General features: G+C 42.7%; 2 protein-coding genes across 18 annotated transcripts in view; one reads left to right on the forward strand and one right to left on the reverse strand.

Moving 5' to 3' along the window:
- Positions 1-21,952, reverse strand: part of LOC116674213 (R3H domain-containing protein 1) — a 42,397-nt gene extending 20,445 nt beyond the window's left edge. For 10 of the 14 annotated variants that reach the window (XR_004328012.1, XR_004328011.1, XM_032506784.1 and 7 more), the window contains exons 1-7: positions 21,768-21,952; positions 13,462-13,621; positions 8,989-9,187; positions 5,456-5,473; positions 4,731-4,820; positions 1,682-1,805; positions 268-346 (exon numbers count right to left, since the gene is read on the reverse strand). Coding sequence is in view for 12 of the 14 variants with exons in the window: in XM_032506784.1 (XP_032362675.1) it covers positions 268-346; positions 1,682-1,805; positions 4,731-4,820; positions 5,456-5,473; positions 8,989-9,147 (470 nt within the window). In the remaining 2 variants the exon portion in view is untranslated. Of the gene's footprint in view, positions 1-267; positions 347-1,681; positions 1,806-4,730; positions 4,821-5,455; positions 5,474-8,988; positions 9,188-13,461; positions 13,622-18,281; positions 18,854-21,767 lie in introns of those variants that run through there. The other 4 variants (XM_032506774.1, XM_032506782.1, XM_032506783.1 and 1 more) reach the window with 4 other exon arrangements.
- Positions 21,175-25,633, forward strand: part of zranb3 (zinc finger, RAN-binding domain containing 3) — a 78,593-nt gene continuing 74,134 nt past the window's right edge. Inside the window, exons 1-2 of one of the 4 annotated variants that reach the window (XM_032506789.1) lie at positions 21,175-21,449; positions 23,740-23,939. In XM_032506789.1, coding sequence (XP_032362680.1) covers positions 23,794-23,939 — 146 coding nt within the window. In that variant the 5' untranslated portion in view covers positions 21,175-21,449; positions 23,740-23,793. Of the gene's footprint in view, positions 21,450-21,908; positions 22,050-22,096; positions 22,282-22,615; positions 22,679-23,739; positions 23,940-25,633 lie in introns of those variants that run through there. The other 3 variants (XM_032506787.1, XM_032506788.1, XM_032506786.1) reach the window with 3 other exon arrangements.

The following is a 25,633-nucleotide window of genomic DNA, read 5'->3' on the forward strand; positions in this document are numbered from 1 at the left end:
TCCATCATTTCCGGTCAAGATTCCCAGATATCAATAACGTACAACAAAGTTTATAAGCTCTGGAAACTCTGGCTCTCCGTACTTTCATATGTCAGCAGTGAAAAGACAGCTTGCTTTTGCAAAATGGTGGGAATTCTTGTGTCAAGCGCAAGGTTAAGCAATTTCTCATGTGCGAGTGAATCCACTAATCAAAGCGATTCCATTGAAATGGGGTGACCAGGCCTTTAGGGAGGTGTTTGACCGCAGCAGTGTGTATGCCGAGTGTACCTGGGGTTGCCCTTCAACGTGTTGACCAGGAACTCATGGAGATCGATGCCAGTTGAATCGGTGTAGTCTTGGCTGGAATCTAACCAAGAGAGACACGCATGTTGTTTCAATGACCAGTGAGCTTACCTTTGAAATGAAGGCAGTGCATCACAGGTCTCATTTAGAAAACGGAGACTCCATTTTCAGAACATAATTTCATTCATATAAATACTAAGAAACTACAAATGTTCCACCCAGTTACCTCCCCAAATTATTGATGAACAGTTAATGAAATGCACATTTTGCTAATTGTTTTGCCAATTAATAAGCTTGTCATTCAGCTCAATTTGGGAAGAAAAAAGGAAACGAAAGGAAAAGCCAGACTGCTCATGGAAAAGAAGAAACTTCACTGAGGGTGACAGTGCTAGGTACAAGCGGTTTGGTGGTTGTTATTGGTGTGACCATTGGTGATCGGTGTTTTTTTTCTTAAATCTGGCAGCTTGTATGAGCAGCAGGGAGCCCTGCCAGCGGAACAATTTAAGAAACAAAAAGGTGGTTGGATGACAAAGTTGACACCAAAAAATGCTTGTTTCTGTGCACCAACAAAGGATGGGAGCCATCAGTGGGAGTCAGGGGACACGGAGCTCGTTCCTCTTGGTGGGTGTCTGGTTTCTATAATTGGAGGCTGCCTCATCAGTGGCGTTTTCTCCACAGAGGGAAGCAGACACCTTTATACGCCTGTGGGAATCCATATAATTGCTTAACACCTTGAGCTCGTCGCAATTAACTGAATCACGCCAATTATCGGCCCATAATGAGATATCATTTAAAACGGAGAAGTGCTTTTGGACAAACTGGAGGGCACTGTGCCGGGGAAAAAAAATGTTTAGGATTGGCTTGTGACATGGTAGAAGATAGAATTATTAGAAGGCTTTAATTTGGCTGAGTGACATGGATTGTGTGATAAGTATCGTTTAAGCGTTTGGCTTCATTTCAACATGTTGCCTTCAGTGTTGCCAGTGACACACAGCTAAAATATTAGACATTTAAATAATCTATAGTGAAGTTCATTTTTCAAGATGTGCACCTATCCTCCTGCCAGGTTTCTAAATAAAATCATAAAAATTCAATTTTTGGGGATGGGAAAAGCACATGCATCTTTCAACCTCATTTTTGGAAGTAGGCAATGTTTATAAATGAGGCCCCAGGTGTTTATGATGTTAAGAAAGCTGTGGTGTTAATGGAAAGATTTCAGCTCCTGTGACTGAGATGGCAAGTCTCGTCAGGTCTTCTTTCTAACCCAAAAATCTAACCAAGGACAAAAATAAGTTAAAATGTGAATGAATTCAGAAGAGAGGGTGGAGATATTTAATTTAAAAAAAAACTAGGCCTTCTGAAACAAGCACTTGACTATGGGTTTAATTGCTTTTCTTACCTCTCGACAGCATTTTTCTTGGCGTTTTCTCAGGTTTGTCCACCTTATCGCAGCAGTCCTCTTTCTCAGCCTGGTCCTGTGTGGCTCGATCTTCCTTTTCAAAGGGCTGGAGAAGGAATCCATCCTGTTCAGGGAGGAAAGACAACACAGACTGAAAAACTGGTTGAGGCACAGTATGTGTGTGAAACAGATCTTGCTGATGTCCTATTAAATGTAGGGGTGAGAAGAAAAAAAAAAAAAGAAAAAAAAAAAAAAAAAAAAAAAAAAAAAAAAGAGTATCTCTCTTTTGTAATACATACATACAGTTACAATACAATTTTAAACATATTGCAATAACATGTATCGTGGCTTAGTATCGTGATGATATCGTTATAGAGGCCTTGGTGATTCCCACCCCAAAAAGGCCGGACTTTGTGTGTTTGGAGGACCCTGTTGGTACACACAGACACACACACAGACACACACACACACAGACACACAGACACACAGACACACACACACACACACACAACACACAACACACACACACACAACACACAAACACACACACACACAACACACCACACACACACACCACAACACACACAACACACACACACACACACACACACACACACCTAATGTGACTCTGATTAAAGAACAGCCATGAGACTTTCACTTAGAGAGGCGGCATTAAATACGAGGCGTTTCATTCTCCATGATCTTGCTGAGGTTCTAGGTTAATTAGAGAATAGGGTGGGCAAGAGAGGGCACTGCGAGACACTTAAACTCTCCTGATATATCATCTAAACCTGCTTCCTGGCTGGTAATAATGCACCCGCGTCCGTGAATTCCAAATCACAATGGCAATTAATCTGTCGGATTAGCTTGTTTTTATTAAACCACCTGAATAAAACATGAATTTGAGCCCAGAATTAAACAACACAGCACATTTCCTTCCTTAAAATTCAACATCATAAGGAGTTAGCTGTAATCCCCCTCCAACTGTAAAATTCTAAAAAAAAAAAAAAAAAAAATCAACTGTGCTGCAATCTCAATGGAAGATGTGTTATTTTGCGAGATCTATTAAAAATGGCCTTGATTTACCCCAGCCATGCTGTGCTACACACACACACACACACACACACACGCACACACACACGCACAACCTGATTTGCATTTCAGGCAATTCTACAAAAGGTTGAAAGGAAAGCTGAAAAGAGGAGAAGGCTTGCCAGTGCACGGTAAATGGATTAAACAACTCTGGGAAGCTAACATCAGAGAGTGTGTGTGAGAGAGAGACAGAGAAATGAATGAATGAATGAATGAATGAATGAAGGAGTAAACAAAGGGGTGTCCTAGTGGCGGGAGACCAGCTCATAACCAAAAAAGGTCACAAGTTGGATATCTGTAACAGCCGCGAAGCAAGATAATGAGACGCTACGTTCTCCTTCATTTCAAGACGCTCTGAATATATGTGAAAATGTAATATGCTAATGAGAAACGCGACTGACTAATTGCCTAAGCAAGACTGGGAAAAATAAGTCTAGGACTGTGTGTTGTGTAAGTGACAGCGAGTTCATATATGTGTGTGTGTGTGTGGTTTTTTTTGTCAAAGCAAAAGGATTTTTTCCTGGCACGAAGCGCTGATGTTTGCTACTTAATGCCACACTCGGCATCACATGGAAGCCGCCCGGTTGATGTGCAGCTGTTGCGAACCGCCTCATTTGTTTCCTGACATCCATTTACCTCGAGATAAAGAAAAACAGCGTGAAAATGACGGTCCTCTGAATTTGTAAAGAACATGCTGTCAGTCTAAAACAAAAAGTGCAGAGTGTATTCAGAGGCTCTCGACTATCGGCCATTGATTGGAATGAACACCTAGGCTTACAATGTGGACACAGATGTAGTTTTTCAGGATGCAGAGAAAGCATCCATACAGCTCTTTGTTAATGCATACAATCCAAAATCGGAGACAATAACGCACAGTGTTTAACAATGATACATCTTTAGGTTTGCTAAATCAAGAGCTTGAATGGGAGTCAGTGATCTTACAGCTGAATGTTTACTCCACTTATGCGTTTTCTCCTTTTCTTTCTTTATTGCTTTACCTCGCCCCTCTATGTTAGTTTGCCGCAGAAGGAGTCTCGACTCCGGGCCCAATAACAGTAGCGGGGGAAATATCAAGAGTATTCAATTAGAGCGCTCCACAGCTCTCTGTAGCTGACGTGTGGAAATTGTAATTTCCTCGACATGATTGATGGCAGTAATACAGGCCGTTGTGTGAGTGCAGACGATGCGAGACTGTTGTGGGAATAACACCGCCCTCTGGTTATGGAGCTCGGTGCTGACTGGCTGAAACGCTTGGAACAAACGCACCTGTACGCACAGTATATGTGTGTGTGAAAGCATGCCAGGAGTGGTGCACAGTGGCATGTAATGGAGAGAGTTCAGAGGGGGGGGCTTTGCCCAGAGATACGCAGTAAAAGGAGAGTTGCTTTAGCAAACTAAATGGCCGGCCCGCTGTTGGAGCTCTTTTACTTTCGGTTTTGATGATGTGATGTTTTCATCAAGCGGCCACGGGCAGGTATTTAATCATAGCTGTCAGAGAAAGGCCGCTAATCAAGCATCAGAGGTCTGGACGCTCAATTGTAATGAGCTGAAATGAAGAACTGATCCCTGGTCAGCACTTCAGCGCTATGAGTGTGGGCTTGTAGCTTAACGAACTGAGCCAAGGTGTCAGACAACCACCTATGTCACATCGTGCTTGATGAGATGACTGGGATGAATTCTACTCAATATGAACAGAGTGTCCGTGTGAATTAGGGATGTGCAGGCATCACATTTTCATGCTACGACCGTCATGAGGGACTGTGTTACCACGATAACTGACAATGCTGCTAATAAAGACAGGAGAGCCGTTTTTGATGGTGCCCTCGAAAAACAGCAATAGTCCTGATACTGACAGTAATGTCCAGTAATTGTTACCATCAGAATATGGTGTACAGTAAAACTGGTAAACCAGCACACTCCCAATGTGAATACACTCTGGTTTTTCAGAGATTGTTACCTGAGGTGCTGCAGAAGGCTCAGGAATAGCGCAAGGAAAGGACTCTTCACACACTGCCAGGCTCCGCACCAGCTTTAGCCTGGTGTTGGACTAAGGGGGAGGGGGGTGCAGGTAGGTGGGCACAGTTAAAACCATGCGCGCACACACATACATCTATACACTCACACATACACACAACCGCATCGATATTTTCACGCGTCACAGTGACAAGCCAAAGTCAAACAGAAACAGCCAGCGAGCACAATCGATGATTCTAAGCAAATCATACAGTTTCAATATTTCACATTTTAGCTGTCAAATCTTTTCCTGAGCTCTTCGAAGCTAACGTGATTGTCCACCAGTAGCTGCAAATCTTCTCAGATAACTTGATCAGAACAATCTCAAATAAAAAAAAATGCAGTAAACATTTTCACATAAACCCAGGCCGCCTAATTTTTTTTTTCTTGAACGAACCATCTACAGCAATGCAGCAAGCACACAGGAAATGTCCATTTCAATCAGGCATAATACACATAATAGCCTCCACTATCATTCATTTCATGGCATCTAAACATATTGCACTGAACTCATAACAAAAATTTCAGGAGCAATGTGTACAATGTCAACTTGCTTGACAGGAAACACAGGTACAACTTCCAACTTATTTCAAGCAAACAACGCAATCCAAGTGCACATTACACAGGCTGGAGCATCCTTGTACAACATGCACGTCGAGCGTACCGTACCTTAGAATACTTCACAGGCTGTCCAGAGGTAGGGGAGGGGTGCAGGAAAAAAAGTGCACAGGCAGAAAAATCAACCACAGAAGTTGGGTGGGGGGGAAAGAAGATTGTTACTTTAAGGAAATGGAGAAGTTTGAATTAAATATGACTGGCCTACATTTTGTGCAGGCGTGTGCTACTAGCTCTGCAGAAGAGCAAAACACTTTATACCAAGACAGCAGAAAAAGACAAATAACCTCCTGTAATGCCGGTGTTTTTACATCTGTTCCTAAACTAAAAAAACTGAAGGACACAGAAACAAAAATTTAGCGGCATTGATCTGCAAAAAGAAATCGAAAATTCCCTGTGCAGCATGAAATATCAAGTTCAACATTTACCATCTTCCTGGGAGCATGAATTAATTTTGCAGAGCATATGCTACTAAAGCGGCTGCACTGTGGAGCCACACACACGCAAGCACGCCAGACATGTGGCTGCGAGCGATTCGGGTCAGTCTTATGCGCTGCTCTCAGCTCCATTTAGCTGTCATGTTAATCAAACCGAGGCGCTGGAGGTGAGATGAAGAAAGCAGAGAGAGACTGGCCGCCCAACAGTGTGTGAGACAGCTCGGTGCCTCTGTGCTTCACGCACTGGTGGCTATGTGTGTGTACATATAAACAGAAGGTCTCTCAGTAGCATGCATAGAGGAGCAGAGGAGGGGAGGAGGGGAGGAAGGGGGACCTGGCAGGAGCCATTTCAGGCAAAATTGTAACAGAGCCCAGTCCTCTGTGTCCTAATCCCAACATGCATCCACACACACGTGCACACTGCTTTGTCCTTCCCACCTGTCCTCTGAAATCAAAAGGACGTCCCCCACCCTCTCTTATTGAGCTTTAGGGCCAAATAACACCTAAAAAAAGAAAAATTGAAATGGACCACTGTTCGCTGATCTCCAATGCCTGTGACCTGCCGCGCCCCTTTCTATATCAGGTAATATGGATGTGGATGGAAGGTGAGGAGGGAGGGAGGGGGGGGGGGGGGGGGGGGGGGGGGACGAGAGGGCTGGGACTGGTGAGCGCACCGCTACACGGCTAATTGAGCGGCACGGGGCCAGTGGGGAATGAAACAATGCCGGCAGGAGATAAAGGAATGGGAAAGGGCTGAAGTCAGCAGAAGTAGGCCGGCCACCAGCCACCTGTCCTGCTGCAGAGGACAGAGCTGGAGGCAGATGGTGGCAAAGTCACCCAGTCTCTCACCCAGACCCCACCCCCCTTTCCTCCGTTGGAATGCTTTTCCTCGTTACAGCTATTGCCACCCCTTCCCTCGTTTCTTACCCAGCTCCCAACCTCCTCTATTTCTCCCACAATGAACATTTCAGGCATTTAACCGATGCCCTTACACAAAACGACTGAATTAGCGCCACCTCCTCCACTGCTGAAAATTACGAGCAGAAAGGTTAGGGGCTTCAATGCTGTCGGCATATCTTGGCATATGGTCCTGTGACCACAGAATAATTATACAGGGGTGAGTTTTAGGAAAAGGAGTAGAAGTAAGTCGCTAGATACATTCTGAATTTGGAGAAGCCACAAAAACAGAGGAGGCAGCGATACATGCAAAGACAATCCGAGGTGAGACATGAAGGAACCGAGTTTTGCTTTAGGTGGTAAGAGCTGGGGAAAACAGAAGTTTGCTTGCTTTCAAAACTGCTAATTTCAATCACTAGTTTCAAATCGATTCTTGTCTAAATATAAGACAACGGTATGTCATTTTTGCTGAACCACTGTGGCCACAAGCGGTAATTACAGGATAATGGCACGTTGAATTTCCCAGGATTCTCTCATTTCGGCTGCAAAAAGAAATAGTTTGACACATTGAGACAGCAGCAGAACAAAGTGGGTATTGAAGTGAGCAATGATGCGTTTTATTGCTTATGAAGTCAACTTTATATTTCCAAGACAAGGAAGGCGTTAATTCATCTTTTAAAAGTTACATCGTCAGAGTCTTGGTTTCCTTTTTGCTCTGTCTGTTCTGGACAATTACTGCAACCCCTGTCTACATCGTTTCAAATTACTGGTGCTGCATAACTCTCAGATCTCAGTCAGTGGTGAGTAGAGCTGCACCATATTAGGAAATTTAGATTATTTTGACTGATATTGCAATATGATTCATGATATTGGAGGGTATGATAATTTTTGCGTCTTTATTCTCATTTTCATAGAAACAAAAAAAAGAAATAAAATAAAATGATTGAAGTGTGATTTTTTTGTGAGGATCTGTACCAAACAAAGATCTTTTCTCTAGTCTGTAGGATACAATTTGTAGGCCAGGATGTCTCTGCAGTGCCACAATACTTATATTAATATAATATAATTAATATTTTACAATAGTTTGACACATATTTTGCTTTTAACAAATATTGCGCGATTTGGATATTGTACTAGTTCATACTGTGTTTAGTTAGAAAGTGTTCAGTAGATTTAAGGAGGAGAAATCCTTCCCCCACCTTCATCTAAAGGCTTCTTTTTGGTCTTCCCTCTGCTTTCCTTCCTTCTATTTTCAATACCATGTCTCTCATTCTCTTTCACTTTCTGCCTCATTCTTACAACCTCTTAACCCATCTCTCTCTGCTCTCTTGTGTCATGTGTCCCCTCCTCTCACCCCTTCAGCTTCCCCATGCTGGCGTCATTCTGTTCCTCTGGGCAACATAGACACAGGAAGTTTGTAGATAAGCCAGGATTTGAGCTCCAGATTATCTGCCTGCCTGCCTGACTTCTTTGCTCTGCCTGCTTTCAACCACAAGGCCAGATTGGCCTGAATCCTATTTTTAGGCTGCAGCCAGAGACAATCCTTCTCCCTTCTTGGATTTCGTTTCCTTGACCACAATCAAAAGACATTTCACATACTTCTGCCATTTGGTAGCACAAACCACTCAGCACCGGTTTTACTTTTGACGCCAAAGTAACAAGTGCAAATTGCTCGCGGTCCCAAAGCACCTTTGTTGCAGTGACATGGAGAACTAATTAACTGGCGGTTTATTTGAAAGTGATCTCCGCTGCTCTGAATCCCCAGTAGATGCACTGCTTTAATGTCTCCCATGGAGGAGCCATGAGATTCACTAGTTTCCACAACCAAATGATCTTTTTTCCACTCAACAGTAGTGACCGACCTCGGTGCTGTGGTAAGGCAGACTCAAGCACCACATTATTATTTCGGTCTGTGCAGGTGACTACTGTTCAGGAATCATTTTTCTTGCTGAAGCAGCCTGGAAAAAGCATCTTGAATGCCGCGGGTGACAAGAGATCCCCAGGGCAGCTGGTGTTTGACGTTGACTCTTACTGAATTTTTATGGGGAGGAGTGTGGAAGAAAAATGAAAATCACTCCTGGTGGGGTTAAGGTGCGGACACCTCTACCCTCCCTGATTAGACAAGTATGTAACATGTTGAGGAAACAATAATAAAAGACTCAGTTTTGAGCTATACCATACATACAGCATATGTAAGGGGTGTTCCCGGGAGGATTTGTAGGGTGAACATATACATCTCAGTCAGTTCTTTACCTGTACGTCCCTGTTGTTGTTGCTGCCGTGTTCATCTCTGCTGCTCTGGCTCTGGTCAGTGATCTCAGATTTGGTGGCGTTGTCTTTTGGAGATGGCACCGTGTCGGCAGCTTCGGAAACTTTCATCGTTTCAGTGTCAACTGTATCGGACATTCTCATTGCAAAGTCTTACTCGGAGATGCTGGCAAATACAGAGAACCTGAAAGAGACAGCAATGTCCATGAGGGGCCGTTTTCTTTGACAAACAAGAAAATATCACATGGTTATGACAAAACGTTTACACTGGCAGTTCAATAATCAAGTTTTAATTGGCCCAAACACAAGTATAACAGATGTATGGATGAGTATTTGGGAACAGATTTTTGAGGTAATCTAGAAACACCATACATAGTTTTTCCACCAGAGAGTACTAGCAGGTGTATTATTCTATCACCCGCATTGTACATATAATGATCGGGTTTCCTTAAAAACACAAATGTAAGCAATTGTTAATTTAAAATGTTAGCGTTCATTAGATTAAAAAGAAGAATTGATGTCGGCATTAAAATCCAAAGTTTGTTTTGATCTTTTATTGATCACATATTTTATTGATCACATATTAGCAGTTTTATACTTCAAAAAAAGTGTTTGCTTTGCTTTCCAAAAAAAGCATGTGCCAAGGTGATTGTATATACAGTATACCAACACAAAATGCACTTTTTCACTAGTTGGAGCAAATTTATTATTTCAGATATAACACAAGGTGACAAATCTGGGGCGTGTGGAGGCCACCAGTCATTATCCTCATCCTTCTTCTCTACGCTGTGAACGAGAAACAGTTCAGCATCATTATGTTAGTATATGAACTCATTTCAAGCCATTTATGGGTAATACACACTAGTAAGTAATGCAATAATAAATAAATGCAATAGCACAGGTCTACATTATTAAATGACAAACAGAATTATAATATACAGTGTCTATATGGAGGGGTAAACTGTGGCTTCAAGGTCCATAAAAGTAAAAACTTGACATGAAGAAAGTTATTTATCCATACAGTAATAAATAAAACTTACTTGTTCACAGCGCATCATTAAATCAGGCCCACAGCAAAGCGCCTGCTCTTCATCCGTGGTGTGGTCCATATTGTTGGTTGAGGAGTGTTTAGTAATGACCGTTTACTTTGTCTCAGTTATTCTTGTGGGTTTTATTTAGAAAGTGGAAGCTACAATGCTGCAGCAGTAATAACAGTGATTTGCCCTAAGTGCATGGATGTCAATTTCCCACCGTGGCAGACATTTAGAGTTGGCAGTAAAAACCCAGGAGTAACTTATAACATTACTGTGGCCCCATATCTAAATGGAAATCAGCCATTTAGAATGTCATTAGTTACATTTGACTTTGACAACTCAGATCTCAACGTGCGCTATGAGAAAAAGGAGCGGCGGCTTGTGTCATCAACACAGTCTGGGATCACCAGTCACTCCTTTCTGTCCGTCTGTGCTGGCTCACAGTTTCACAGCTGTTCAGCTACAGACGATGCACGTGATTGGACAAGACACAGCAGGAGGACCTGTGAGATTCAACAGCTTCAGATTACAGTGTCTGTTTCCACTTGGGCCCAAAAGATAATAAACCTTTGACATGGAGGTTTTATGGTGTTCAAGAAGGCATGGAAGGTCACAGCCCCCAACCTTTTTTTGGAGCACCACCAATTGGTAAAAAAATAGGTTTGTAATTTGTTGAACATAACTACGGTAAATCAAGAGTGGGTTGCAATTACGGTTGGGCATCGAGAACCGATTCCTACTTGGAATTGTTTCAGAAATTACGATTACAGTAGAATTGTTTCTTTATTGGAATTTTGGTTTCAAATCCAGTCATCGCTTCCCAATTTAATATGCGCAAGTTTTGGTTTACATAAAAAGCCCTGTAAAACTACAACCCACCATTGAATCAAAACTGAAACGTTCAAAACCCTCAAAGAATGGGAATTGGAATCAGAATCGTTAAAATCCAAACAATGCCCAACTCTAGTTGCAATATTTCAAAATGAGCCCATAACAAATTAAATTATATTATATTATATATATATGAAGGGGCTTAACTGAAATGTTGAGGGTGCAGAGTGAAGGCAGTGCAGCCATGAAGTGACAGAAACACTCCTATACCATAAAGGTAAAAACTTAATTTGGTATTTAACTAATTTACCTGATATTAAATAATATGATCTATTATCAGCAAAAATGTGGAATAGCCTAAATAATTTCAAATTATTTGAAGATGTATTATTTAATTGTGTTTTCACTAAGTTTCGGATGCGTGCAGCCATCCAAAACCTTGAATTACCAGTGTACCATATAGTATACCATACAGTATATACACAACAGTATATACTACTGCAGTAGAACAGTTCAAGCATTACATTCCAGACCCAGAGTTTGAATAACTTTTTGGGTTGATGTCAGAGTAAAAACAAAACGCATTTTCAAAATATAAGAAATCTACATTATTGCCAATCTTGGATCATAAGTTCCTTTGCACATATGGTCTGTTTCATGAAATAACAATGTAATGCCATGACCTCCCTATGTTGAAGTCATGGTGCGAGTTGATCCTGCTGATTTGACCTAATTATGTAGTCAGGACACACACAGACACACACACACACACACACACAGACACACAGGAGGGCAGACATCTGGTACATGAGAGCTATGATTAATAGGTTAATTAGAGATGGGCTCATCAAATTCACTTTGCACATCAAAACTGGATCCACAAATGACAGCACCTACTCTGTGCTTGAGTGTGTATGTGGCTGCGTGTGTGTTCCAACCATCACCAATCAGCGGAGGCTCAGCCAATTTGCCCCGCAGTGATCAGAGCCATTTTCCTATCTGATCGCTGAGCAGCAAAGCGGCCGGCTAAGACTCAATTGTTTATCTTCGTCCCAAAAGAGCTGAGACAGCGAGCGGGAGCCGCTCTTTAAAAAGGCGGCATCCAATTCCTCTATGTCAGAGTAATTGACTTCTAGTGAGGTCCGCTGCTCTCCGGAGCTCTTCTGCTGGGCAAATGTACCGCTAACCTGATGCTGTGCAAGGCTAGGAGGGTAGCTTAAATGGGGCTGGGCACTGGAGAGTCAGATGTTGAATTTCAATGACCTGTCAGAGGTTTGACAAAAGCAACGCCGGCTGCTGCTTTACATTATTTTTACATTCTGAAGGAAAACAGATACTTAATACTCCAGGGTGCTGTGCACGCCTTTGAATATTTAGTGTCTGTTGCTGACATTTTGATGAGTGAAGTCTCTTGAGTCGCTCTGTTGAAGATTTGCAATATTGGACAGATATTTTCAAGAGCTGGGCTTGTGATGGATAGTTACCTTGTCCCTCAGCGAATCATTCATTCTTCCAAAACACATTTTATCATGGGACTGGAGTGTTGGATTTAATTTGGCTTCCGACTTTGATGCAGTTGAATTTCACCATCTCATCTCTCATGGCTGAGGAAAAGCACCGTGTGCCTGTTTAGAATCCCTGATGTTTTGACTGCATAAGTAATATAGATCATCATCGGATCCTTAGTGTTACATTAAGGAAACGTCTGGGAATTTAAGTAGCAAATTGGTGTCTTATGAGTGAGTATGAAAACAAAATCAACATATTTTTTCTTTTAAATATACATTTGAGGCTATGTTAATATTGTTTTGTCACATCATGGATGAGTCTCTCAATGTCATGAACTCGAGTCACGACCAACCAAGTGCACTGAAGAATTGCACAGCTAAATTTGAATGAATTTCTGATTTCTTACTGCTCCACAGGCTAAGTCAGTACTATTTTATACTATACTACTTTATTACAGGGTAACACTGTACCTGTGTTTGAGAATGACATGTTTTACTGTTTAGTTTAAAATAGAAAGCTTGGATTTTAACACAAGAATAACAGGAAATTACGTCATGTTTATTCTTAATGTTTCAATGGAAGTGATAACTGGCGAGTCAATGTGTGACTATGTATGTCTAAAGGAAATTAATGCATCTTTTTCAGGACTTTATTCTTAAATAGCAAAATGATTGTGCAGCACACAATAGTGAAAAGACAAATGTAGATGTGGAACAATATCACATTTGTATATAAATATTTCCGAGCATCTCAGAGCCCGGGTTGTTGGTCGTTTAATAAGTATGGGGCTCTTTTAATTACGTCATCATGTTGTGCCCTTTTCTTCTGCAGTGGTTTATTGGCAGCCAACAGGAGAATTAGCGCCACCAGCTGTTTGTCTTGATGAATCAACTTCTAATATGTGCATGATAGTATCAGAATAAAACGCACATTCATATGCATTTTCTTTTGTTGCCTTTCTGGAAATTTGGTTACATTTTGCACTAAATTTGTGATGAAACTGGACTTTAATAACATTAAGATCCCCAGATGATCCCATATTCCCTGACTCTTGTCAAAGAGAAAGGAGAAACAGGAGACGTACTTGTTGCGTAGCCAGTGGTGGTTGTGGCGAAGGAGGATGTGGCTGGTGAAGTCGATGAGGCCGAGCCTACCGATGCCATTTGAGACTTCTTTGCCCATGTCTGCTTCAGCTGCTCTGAACAGCAACCGGGGCCTCCGACACCCTCATGACCCCTGCTGACCTGCAACCGAGAGGGGGACGGGGTTAGCGCTTTGGTGTTAGAGAGGTCAGAGGTTAGGAGCTGCACTGACACCGAGGTCACATGGACTGACAGCAGTCAGGATGTCAGCAACTCTGAAGTATTTGTGTGTTGGAGCAAAAACGAACCGGGTGGCGAGTGTGTATTTCTGGGACCATGCGTGCCTATGCACAATAAATAATTGATGTGCACGGAGATGAGTGCGGCGGAGGCAACAGGAGTAGGCACCCCTGCCAACCTCATAAAAACCAAGCATTAGGCATTCAGAGAGCAGCGGGGGAAGATAGCATTTCTCAGTAGAAAATCCTCCGCCATTTGGTTGCACATACATTTCAAATCATCTAGCGTACAATCTCTACTTTCCAACAAATTCCTTTCTAGCTGAACTACAGGGTGACACTGGCTGGGCAGGGCAGACATATGGAAATGCCAACAACAACCGAGCTGCATACAGTAAATGGGATTTCCAGCGTTCTAACCAAAATTAGGATTTTATCGACCGCTTCCCTGGACTACTGTGCTGAATTGCCGCCTTAATCGTGAAGTGCAAACGGGACATTATTGCTCAGCGTTATTAGCTGCAGTTGGTCGTTCTTCCCAAATTAAGATAATAAACATCAGATGGGATACGTTTTTATTAACAATTAATCTGCTGATTGTTTAGACCATAAATCAATTACTTTTCTACTGAATAGTGAAAATTGTGCATTATAATTACCCAAGGTAACATCTTTAAAACTTCTCGTTTTGTTTGACTAACAGTACAGAACCAAAATTTAACAAATTTTGGGCATTTTTGCCAGAAAAAATAAACGATTAATCAATTAATCAAAATTAATTGCAGATACATTTTCTGTCCAACAGCTTATCATTTAATCAATTATTTGTTTCAGCTCTTACATCACATTACTTGATGCTGTACATTCCTTTAGAGCACAATATATAAACGGTCCTCGCTCAGGCTTCTCATTGTCTCCCTGCGTTTCTCGCATCCTCTCCCTCCTCCCCTAATCTCTGTCTCAGTGAGCGGGCGAGGTGCCACACCGACTCTGGCACCCAGCGGTGCCAAGGCCTGGCAGCTGTTCCCAACATGGTCTTGGTGAGACCCCCGGGCCAGCCAAAAAAGGTCAAGTGGAATCCCTGCTCTCTTTATAATCTTCCTTCTCCTGACGATGGGTGGGAGCGATGTGCCATGGAACAGTTGCCATTTGGTGCATTGCTTTTGTTCAAACAGCCCAACCGACCACAAATACTAAGTGATCATATTTACTGAGCGACCTAAACAGGACCACTTGATGTTATTTAGTGTTATTAAAATGTAAGACTCCACAACCCCTTAACAATAATGTTGTTTGACATTTTAGCAGATTTGGGAGGGAAATGTCTCCTTCTGCCTGTAGCATTTCTCCCTGGTATTGGCAGATGGACCAGTGTGAGGCCCGAGGCAGGATAGCATTCATCAATGTTGATGTCATGTACATAGTTACTTACATCTGGAGAGTACACAGTCTAGTGTATGCAGTTTGTAGCCAGTAATCTACTACGGCATGTTGGTCATCTCTAGATAGCGTATATCTTTTTTCGAGATACTCTTATCTCTGCCCTTCTGCTCTTCTATTTGCCTCTTATTGCTTTCTGAACGCACCCAGTACCTTTTACATGGTTATTCTGGTGTGACAGAAGTATCATTTTTGATGCTGTGGCTCGAGATTTTGCCCTTCTTGCTTGCAAAAGTGGTGCCAATTCAAGCCGCTACAAATAGAAGTGCCAGCTAAATGTCTGAAATGGAAAAATGTGGAGCACTGCTCTGTAATTCAGTGCTGGTCCTGCAGCTATCACACATGCACACACGCAGAGTGTAAAAGTTGTTTCGACAGTGGTGTGGCTGAGTCTGGCCATAGGCGCTCCAGGTTTTATGACCAGAGCTGCTGAGCGCGCTTCAGGACATCACACTGAGTGTGTTGATGCAGTATGGTGGAGACTGTCTTATGAATGCCGCAAACAATGCACAGCGCCACAAAAAAACATTTTGACACGGGGAAACATCACCGACGGACACGGACACACACACACACACACACACACGCGCACACACACACGCGCACACACACACACTCTCTCTGTCTGCCTGCCTGCGCGCCCTCTAGTATTGTGCTGTAGCTGACAGGGAGTGGTTCATTGGTATTACAGTCGCTGCAGAGCGCGGCAACGTTAAAGAGGCTCCCTCAGGCATCGTTCAGTGTCGCACCGCCCCTTTACACCACCTTTATTGCCATGCCAGACGGCATATCAGCAACATCGCTCTCATACACACACAGACACACTCATGCATCAAACCTGCCCATCTGCACACAATCAGAACACAAATGCATTAATTTGTTAGAATGCAGATATGCTCAATTAGATGGATTATAATACAGTAAACTGAAATAATCCTCACAAAAGGCAAAGATGACAGTAAAGCCAATACAATTTGATTACTCAGTAAATCATCAGCTGGATTGCTGTAACCACCAAATATGCAAATGTTCAAACCCACATTCTCGTATATTCTTGGTGGAAATTATTTCTCGGAAAAACACACAGTGGGGTCATAAGGGTGGCCGTCAACTGAGCCGAGTTAATCATACACCAGGCTCTTTACGGACTACTCACACGGACAATTACGTTCGATGGCAAGCTAATGAGAATTTTTTCAATCACTGTGAAGCGCATTAGAGCCTACTGGTGATGGCACTCGTACACACGAACAAGCCAGCAAGCACACTCCAGTATACTTATTTCCAATCCCCTTCACAGAAGCATTAACACACACACCACACACACACACACACACACACACACACACACAACAGCCTCTCTCTTGCTAAGGCTGACCTTTCCCTCCCACATCTCCGCTCTGTTCTGTTCTGCGTAGATCTGCGTGGATCAGGGCACTTGTCTGGGCTAAAAACCAGCTCAACAGGAGGTGAAGGATCCTCAATCCCTCCCTCCAGCTATTCTCGGTAGAGATCGAGGAGACGAGTCAACCATGGGGCTGAAAAGAACAAGCCATCTACTTCAGAAGCTTTTCCGAACAATCTTTTTTGCAACTGATGATTTCTAAGCGCCTGAGCAAAAAAAGTAGTTGCAGCATTCGCCTGCACGCTGCTGCAGATTATGCGTTGAAAATTATTTCATGCTGTATTGCTGCTGAAGAGCTTTGGCAAAAAGGACAACGGCAGGAGTGGTGCCAAACAGCTGGGACATTGTCTGCAGAGATGTAGAATACTAAACGGAGCTCTAATTGGTGGAGCAATGTGAAACAAAAGCCTAGACTCAAGTACAAAAGGTAATGCCATGTCCGAGGGCTACAGCTTTATGTCACCCGCTCGCCATTTTTAGTAAGAATTGCCACTGATGCTTGGCTAAAATTCTCAAGTTGTACATTTCACCCACAGGAATCACAGCAAGAGCAGCCGCAAATTTTACCGCAATTAATTGCTGACTTCCAGACACACCAACAAAAAGACCGATTTAGAATAAATTAGCTTCAGCAGAGTGCAGGACATGCACTCTGATAAAATCGGACATCAAGTAAACAGTTTATTAGGTTACTAATGCCTGTTTGCACTCATTGCGCCGCAATAAAATTGATTTCAGCATTTTTCTAAACTGAGTAACTAATCTCCCATTTTTGAAGCACTAACAGGGGAGCTATATAATTGGACCAGAATGCGATTAGTGTAAAGCTTATGAAATTATATCACTTTCATACAATTTCTGGGGCGACTGAGGCAGTGTCAGTTTAAGGAACTGCCTGTAATAGCTCAGACTGAATTAACTGAGAAAAGCATAAACAGGCACAAATGAGCCTGTAATTGCGCTTCTCGCTCTGCCTTCAGGTCGTATAAGGCAGAGAGCGCGGTGCTGCGAAGCAGAGGCGCAGTCAGCCAGCATTAATAAATTAAATCCACAGCAGAGCATGTAGGTAATCCATTACCTATCCCACAGGAGAGCTCCCAGGGAATATCAATATAGGCAATTAGGGGAGAAACAATAAACACAGAAAGCAAACATGCAAGTCTAGCAGTTTTAATCTATGGAGCCTTATGAGAGGAGAATAACTCAAAAAGTCAGCCAGACTCATTAAAAGTCAATTTGCAGTCAACACCTGCAGAACAAACAGGGGGGAAGAGAGGAAGAGCTTGGCTGGAGAACAATGCAGAGCGAAGCCTCTTATTGGCTGATCTTGGTTAATTATCCACGTAATGAAGAGCAGAAGCAGCATTGGCAAACTGGCGAGGAGATTTGGAAAGCTCTGGCTCAGCTTACCGAGTAACACGGCACTGACAGCACCCCAAATCTCATGTTGCGCTTAGTTTAACAAGCCAAAGAAAAAGACTGCACACTTGCTTACTGACTTGCTGCCATGCAATGTTAAAAGAAAGAGAAAAGATGATGCGGAAGAGATTTTCTGTTAGTTTAAAAAAAACTAACAACATTGACTACAACATGCGTTCATCTTGGGCAGAAATCAACAGCCACAAAGGCACATGACAAAGAAAAAATTAAAAAGCAGAACTAAATAAACAAGAAATATAAACAGGAAATCAGAAAAAAAGCATGTGAGATTCAAATGGCGTGAAGCTGCAGGACCTACCTGCCCGGCAGCTCTGCCCTCCATCCCTTCTGCTACTCAATCGTTTAGTGTCCATTGTACAGGAGGCACAATTTGCTGGAGAGGAGGCTGGAGTCACCTCCCAGCTCGCTCCTCGGCAGCTGCCTGCTGCCTCCTGCTCGCTCGCTCGACTGAGTGAGAGTGTAAGACGAGGAGAGGGGAGTGTAATGGGAGAGGGTGAGGGAGAGTGGGTGTCACAAAGAGAGAGAGAGATAGAGATGGAGGGAGAGTGCTGTGCGAGCACAAGTCTACCTGCCACAACCCATCAAGCCAGCCAGCCTTGGAGACAGCGCCAAATCAACAGCTGGCCCCTGTGTGATGTCAGAGCCTCAACAGCCAGTCACGGCAGCCGAGGCCGGCCGCCGCTACGGAACCAAAGTCACCGGCTAAATGGGGCTCTTCATTAGCTACTCTGCTTTAGGATGGAGGCGGGGGTAGGAGGAGGAGGAAAGGGCAGCCAGGGACATGGGATGGATGGAAGGAAACCGCGAGGAAAAGGAGAGGAAGATGAGAAAACAGGCAGGGTGGGAGGCAGAGCGGTAAGAGAGAAAAGGCGAAAAAAAAGGCGCACAGAGGAGGTGAAAAAGAAAGCGAAGGAGAGGAGACAAACAGTGAGGAGGAGCGGATAGGGGACAGGATCGACATGTCTGTGGCCAGCTAGGTGCTCAAAGAGCAGGTGGAGAGGCGATGGGGAGGCGCTGGCCGCTGAGAGGCCGAGCTGTTCACTGGGCTACCTTCCCATTAAAGTTGGCACCCTGCTTTTCACACAAGAAGACAAGGCTAGAGCTAATCCCGCAGACTTAGAGAGAGAGACACCACCTGAAATACCACCCAATACTAAACACAAGAGTAAAACACGGCAATAAAACATTTAGCTTCAGGCAAATCTCAGATAAGCTCATTTAGGTGGATCAGCGAGAAAACAATACAGACTGCATTAGGAAGAAGAGCAGCTGCCTGTGCATGATCAAACCGCACCCCTAACCTCCTCCATTTCATCTGAATCTGCCTTTTGTGACTTTAGAGGATTTAATAAGAAAAACAATAAGGGATCACAGCCTCCCCCAGAATTTACTCGGCTTGTTTATTTCATTAAAGATCAAGTGTTCTGTCTCCTTTGTACATGAAACGAAGACAGCGTGGATAGGAACAATAATTGAGCACTGATAATAATCTACTTCACGAAGCACTTTAATCGCTAAGTGACTGACAGACTATCAAAGACCTACGAAGTCACAAACAGGTCCGATGCAGAGCCCATGTCTAGACTGCCATAATGTGATTGTTTTTGTCCTTTTCAGTCACTCAGACTTCAACAGCAAACACAGTGGGCGGAAAAGTTCCTGCTGTCACTTAGCAACCAACACCAGGCTGCGACGACCGATCCGATCCAATCCTGCCTCATAATTGTACCATTCGTTATGCCAGGTCTCTGAAGAATGTATTATTGTGCTTCCTTAATCCCATGAAAAGGTCACCAATTGAACAAACAATTTGTGGATAGGCGGATGAATTATTTAATGGCCCAGAACAAATATTATAGGAAAGAGAGATTTTCCCCCTGGAAGGCAATGAATTATTTAGTCATTGGGCCACATCTTTGGTGAAAGCTATTACACAGCATCCTTAACCTCAATATCTGATAATGTCATCAGCTCCAAATATGCCCTAACCTGCGTAATGAATGGTCAACAGAGTAGCGGCTGCCGCGGTGGGTGAAACAGTCATGGCAAACAATTATTAGCATTTCTTTTTATGCCTTGGGAGGGGTGTGCTACAGATATTTATCTGTAATAACCGTAACATGGACATAACCTGATTGGGAACTTCTAAACCTGCATACACAATGACAAATTATGGTCCACCATTGAATACACACACACACACACAATATAAGTAGCATATCACTGGACAGATCAGTTGCCAGCTCTGCAAAGATGAACACATCATCTCCACTCTAACAGCAGCCGGAGGGACTGAGCCAGCATCCACTCTCCATCTACCAGGCTCCGCTGGTACCTTGATGAAAATGATACAATTGTGATGCTCAGCCTCAGTGGTGGCAACGTGTACGCTTTCAGTTCCATCTGTACCCAGTCTATGAGGTGATAATGGTCTGGGTTAGTGTATCGGAATTATAGTGGGTATGGATTACCTATTCCATAAGTGCCAAAACGAGTTTTAAGTATGATTGGTGGCATTTTATCAGCATACATCATGAGCTTTCACTGTCCGATTTTCTCTCTGGCTACAGTAATGTCATTGTACTAAACTATATAATATGTCAATGTTAAGAACTATACTACTATATAAAAGTCTTTTGAAAATCTATTACATCAGCAATTGAAAAGATAAAACAAGAAAATCTCTTAAAATTTTTGTGGATGCTAGTGCAGAGAAAAAAGCTACACTGCATCATTCATTATTTAATTAATATTTACAACTAAGTTGTATGCGACAAGCCTTGGAGGACTAGTTTCACTGATAGTGATTGGCGTTGGTATATTTTATTTGTCACTCCAAATACAACAATAAACCCCTTTGCCTCTATTTGGTAAACTCTGGCACTTTTGAGGCATGTGCGCAACATATTTATTAATACGTGGGTTTTTATTAATAAGCGTGTGACTTGTTTTTCTATAGCTTCCATCGACCAATAAAATGTCACATATTCAATCGTTTATCTGCCATAAATACAAGACATCATGATTCGCAATATAGAATCGATGAATGTGTGGATAATCAATCCAAAGGAAATGCTTTTAAGTAATCCTTTAGAGCAATGAAACTTCAATGCTAGTTATCGTTCGCTATTCCACCGCGAGTCCGTAAACCAGACTCCATTACAAATGTGGCTGTTTTAATGTTTCCGTGGTAATTGCAAACCCACAAAACCCGGACATCATGTGACATTTCAATCTGATAATTGATGTATGTAACTTAAATTCGGCCGTTAAGACATTTAAGCAGGTAGCGCAAATATTCAATCAAAGCTTAATTTATGGAAATGGATAACCGTTAACCTTATTACACACTGTTCGTTGCCGCATATCACCGGGAGAGAAATAGAGTCGAACCAGGCCTAAAAGTTAATGAATTGTGCTGTATTATTCATCTATTGCTTTTTGCTTTGTCGGACAGACGCCGAACGTAAGTATGGCCGCTTACAATTTGGAGACACCGTTTACTTGCGAGATGTGTACTCTTGCCGAAGAGCAAGGCAACATTATATGCCACATTTGGCGTTGGATCGTGTCGGGGCTAAGCTAACGATTATTACCTGGCACTGTGGCTTGCTAATGCTTGAAAACGGCCGAACACCGGTGCCCTCACTGTCACGCACTAGCAAGAGAGATGTTTACTGCTAACTAGCTCGTGTTACATGATTACAACAATCCGGTTGACGTTTGTTTTCCGCAAAACGGTAATTGTTGGACACGATACTGCAGACATGTAACGTTACCTTACCGCTTTGGTTTACAATTGGTGCACAGCCGTAGTCTCTACCGAGGGCGAAGTAGCTAGTGTTTGTGGCGAACCAGGCGAAGTGAAGGAGAGACGGCGGAGTCCAGAAGACTGGGAGAGTGCGTCAGATCCTCACGTACGACCGTTCGACACGTAGGGTGTTGAAAATATGTCACGTCTTGTCGTCGTTTTTTTGCGTTATGGCAGCACGCATGCACACAGGTTCAATTTCTACATTTATCTCACATATACTTTAACGCTGATTCAAAGTCTTTGTACTTTTAGGTGAGTTGTGATTATTGACGTTGGTTCATTTGTTTGCCTTTCCATAGTTCATGGAGTGCATTGCATTGAGTACTCAGTGATGAAACTAAGCGCTGCGGAGCCTGCGGGTGCCTGGTGAAATAAACCGAGTGAACCTTAAATTTGCCGCGAGACATTTCAGTGTTTCACTTCAGTCTGCTGTTTCATGAACTATGTGATTGCTACGATTCATTCCACTCAACCTTCTCACTGGGTACGCAAACTACGTATACCCTAACACAAAAAACGTTGGTTTGTTATTTAGATTTGCTAACAAAACACTACATGTACGTAGTACGTCACCGCTCCTCAGTCACGATATCATTGCAACGCTGTAACGTTAAGTGGCAGAAAATTGTAATGGTACATAAGCACAACGTTAAATAGAGAATTTATGTTAGCTTCTATTTTGCTATGGCTTTTCCACTCACATGGTAGCTAGGTACCAGAGTCATATGCAACTATTACAAACAAAAATGTATTTCCGGTATGAAAAATAACGAACGAGTGGTGCTTTTATTTCTTTAGGCAAGTCTGTTTACATCCGTTTACGTTGTTAGCTTAAGTGCCATGCGCTACAACCATAGGCACAGCCATTCTGACTTCTTCAGGTGGGAACAATAACTCCACATTTGTTCTTTGCATACTTAAATATGTATTAAGTTGTTGTCGGCCCATAACCTGGCAACCTGTTCTTTGTTACTCCATATAGCCGATAAAGTTAAGTTTAAACTCAATGCATAACTTTAGCTAGCATAACTGCAAGATTCTGCCTTTCAGATCAGAAGGTCTTACCATGACGCATTAGGTGGTTTTGGTGGGAAAGTAACTATCGAATGTAATTCGTGGTTGTTGTTATAACTTATTATATTTATTGTTATTATACGTAATAAGTTAATATTGTGCTGTACGTACACAACATATATGCCTTTTGCCATTACTGTAGACACAGCTTGCTCTCTGGCTTCTATCTGAACACTGTTGTAATTGGAAGTTGTCCCGGTTTTAGACACCGATTTTGTGGGGTTGTTGGTGTACACTCACCGATAGCTGTCATTACATGTGGAGGCAGGATTGACCAGGACAGCGCTGGGTGAGGCAACACAAAAGACATGCTGTTGTAACTGGGGTCAGCTGAGGCAGGCAAATTGTACATCTCATCTAAATTCAGACTATCTTTGTCCACTATACTGCGTCATCCAGCTTCCAATATTGCTATTCCTGTCAGTGCTAGTTGGCAGCAGACGAAAGCTTCTCTCCAGTACTATAAAAAGTTTAAATCAGCAATCAATATGGTAAACAAAAGTGTTTTTAAAGGTCCAATAGATGCTCTTGTAATTTAGATTTATTTTATTAGGACAATGCACATTAATCAACATTTCTGTAAATGTGCCAGTGTTAGCCAGTCTGCTAATTTTCAACTCTAGTCCTAGTTACCTAGCATGCATGTCTCTATGGGGGGAAGAAACCGGAGCACCCGGAGGAAACCCACGCAAACACAGGGAGAACATGCAAACTCCACACAGAAAAGCCCGGAACAACCTAGATTTGAACACTGAATCTTGCTGTGAGGCAGAAGTGCCAACCACTGAAACTCCGTGCTGCCTAATTAATTCAGACCAAACCTTTATTCAGATGTACAACTTGGTTTACCATTGTTTTTTTTCTCCAGCCTAAAGTCAGAGCCGGCTGACTGAACAAGGGCCGAGAAACTGAGGACTTACGAATGGAAATGGATGATAATGACCTAGAGACCTCTTGCTGTGATACAAGATGGTCACAGCAACTGTCAGGCCTTCCTCACAAGCTCCTGCAGCGCCTGATGCCTTTCCAAAGGGAGGGAGTGGAGTTTGCTTTATCTAGGAATGGACGGTGAGTCAGTTACGTCACAGCGTTGTTGTTTACTAGTCAAAGGTCAAGAACGTATGTGAATATACTCTAAAAATAGAAGGTCGGAGAGAGTGCAGGTTCTATCTTTGAAAACAACTACCGGTCCATGCAAAGTCACCGTTAAGTCCGTAAGTGTTTGGCTTTGTTGAGCATTAGATGCAGGAACAGACCAGGACTTGCACATTTCCTCCTCCCCGACCAGTCGATGTACACTTGGGCTCTCGGGAAGGTCAGCCAATCTGAGTGCTGCTGCTGTGATGCGGAGCGCCCATATTGATTCAGGAACATTGGGAGGCACTGCTTTGTTACACGGGTGGGTCAGAAGTCAATTGGCTCTGGCTGCACCGTGTGGACAGCTACCTCAGTCAATTGGCATCAATGTGACAGGAAGAGCAGCGCGGTCAGTGTTTCTATCTGGAGACCAGAAGTGGCATTAACTCAATATATTATATACTATAACAATTAGTAATGTAATACAGTGAGAGGGTAAAATGCAACATTTTAAGCCCCCTTTACCTCACTCAACAGACAGGCAGGCAGGCAGACAGACAAACAGACAGACGGTAAAAGAGGATAACGAGCCAAACATTTTATTGACAGTAATCTTGATCTTTTTATGTATTTGAGGTGCCCTGCTGTTGTTTATTTGTTCATGCCATATCCTTGAAAAGACCCTTGAATTAAAGCAGCAGTGTTTTTTTTCCTTGATGCTTAACAGAGACCAATGAAGGACTTGTTGGATTTTTAGGACAGAGAGTAACAATTCTGGGAAATGTAGGACATTAACACATGAAGTGGAACTAGATGAGGCAGGCTGACAGACAAAAAAATAAATGGCCACCCTTCATTATAAAATAAGTCATCATTGATGTTGGATATCTAACAGCGTGGGTGGATCCGTTGACGGATTTTTCCTTTAAATCTCATAGTTGTTGTATCTTTCCACATTTAGAGCATCAAGAGCATCGAACCAAAACATCCAATGTTGTTGCAATTCATGGAACCCGCTGTATCGGTCTGTGTAGGAGGGTGAGTGAATTTTTAATGGAGTTAGATGAGGGATAATGTGGGAAAGTTGTGCCACAGTACAACAATACAAAACCTCTGAGATGTGGTTGATGGTATTGTTTGGAAAGTTGGGCAGAAGTGTGCCATTTGAGTGCTGACATCTATATATATTTAGCTTTTCTAAAACACACATTTACCCAGGGTACATCTGAAAAATGCAGTACTCTGATGTAGACCTCGTGGTCACTTCCATTATGGTGTTGACCGTAGCTTGATGTACTGTATGTCTGCCCAGCTCTGATTTGTCCAAAATATTATTGTAAGTGATGGCCTGTGCTTTTATTGAATAAGGCCTGCTCTGCTGATGTGAGAGGAGATCAATACGCAGAGTGTTGTCTCTCTCTGTAATGGTCAAATTACTGAGAGAAGAGATGGAGTTTGTTCTCTGTACACATACGAGTTGATTTATGTACACCCATCCTTATTGTTCATCATATAGACACTATACACAGAGTGGTTCCATAAAATCATTTGGGCTATTCAGCAGTGCGCTGTTACACAGTTACAGTACAGCGAGTACAATTCAGCTTCTTTACAGAGTTCCTGTTGACAGGCCACCTCAAATCAGTGAGAAGAAACATATGCAGCATTTCCATTGCATTGAACGG

Source organism: Etheostoma spectabile, chromosome 24 (assembly GCF_008692095.1).
Source record: "Etheostoma spectabile isolate EspeVRDwgs_2016 chromosome 24, UIUC_Espe_1.0, whole genome shotgun sequence".
NCBI classification, from domain to species: domain Eukaryota; kingdom Metazoa; phylum Chordata; class Actinopteri; order Perciformes; family Percidae; genus Etheostoma; species Etheostoma spectabile.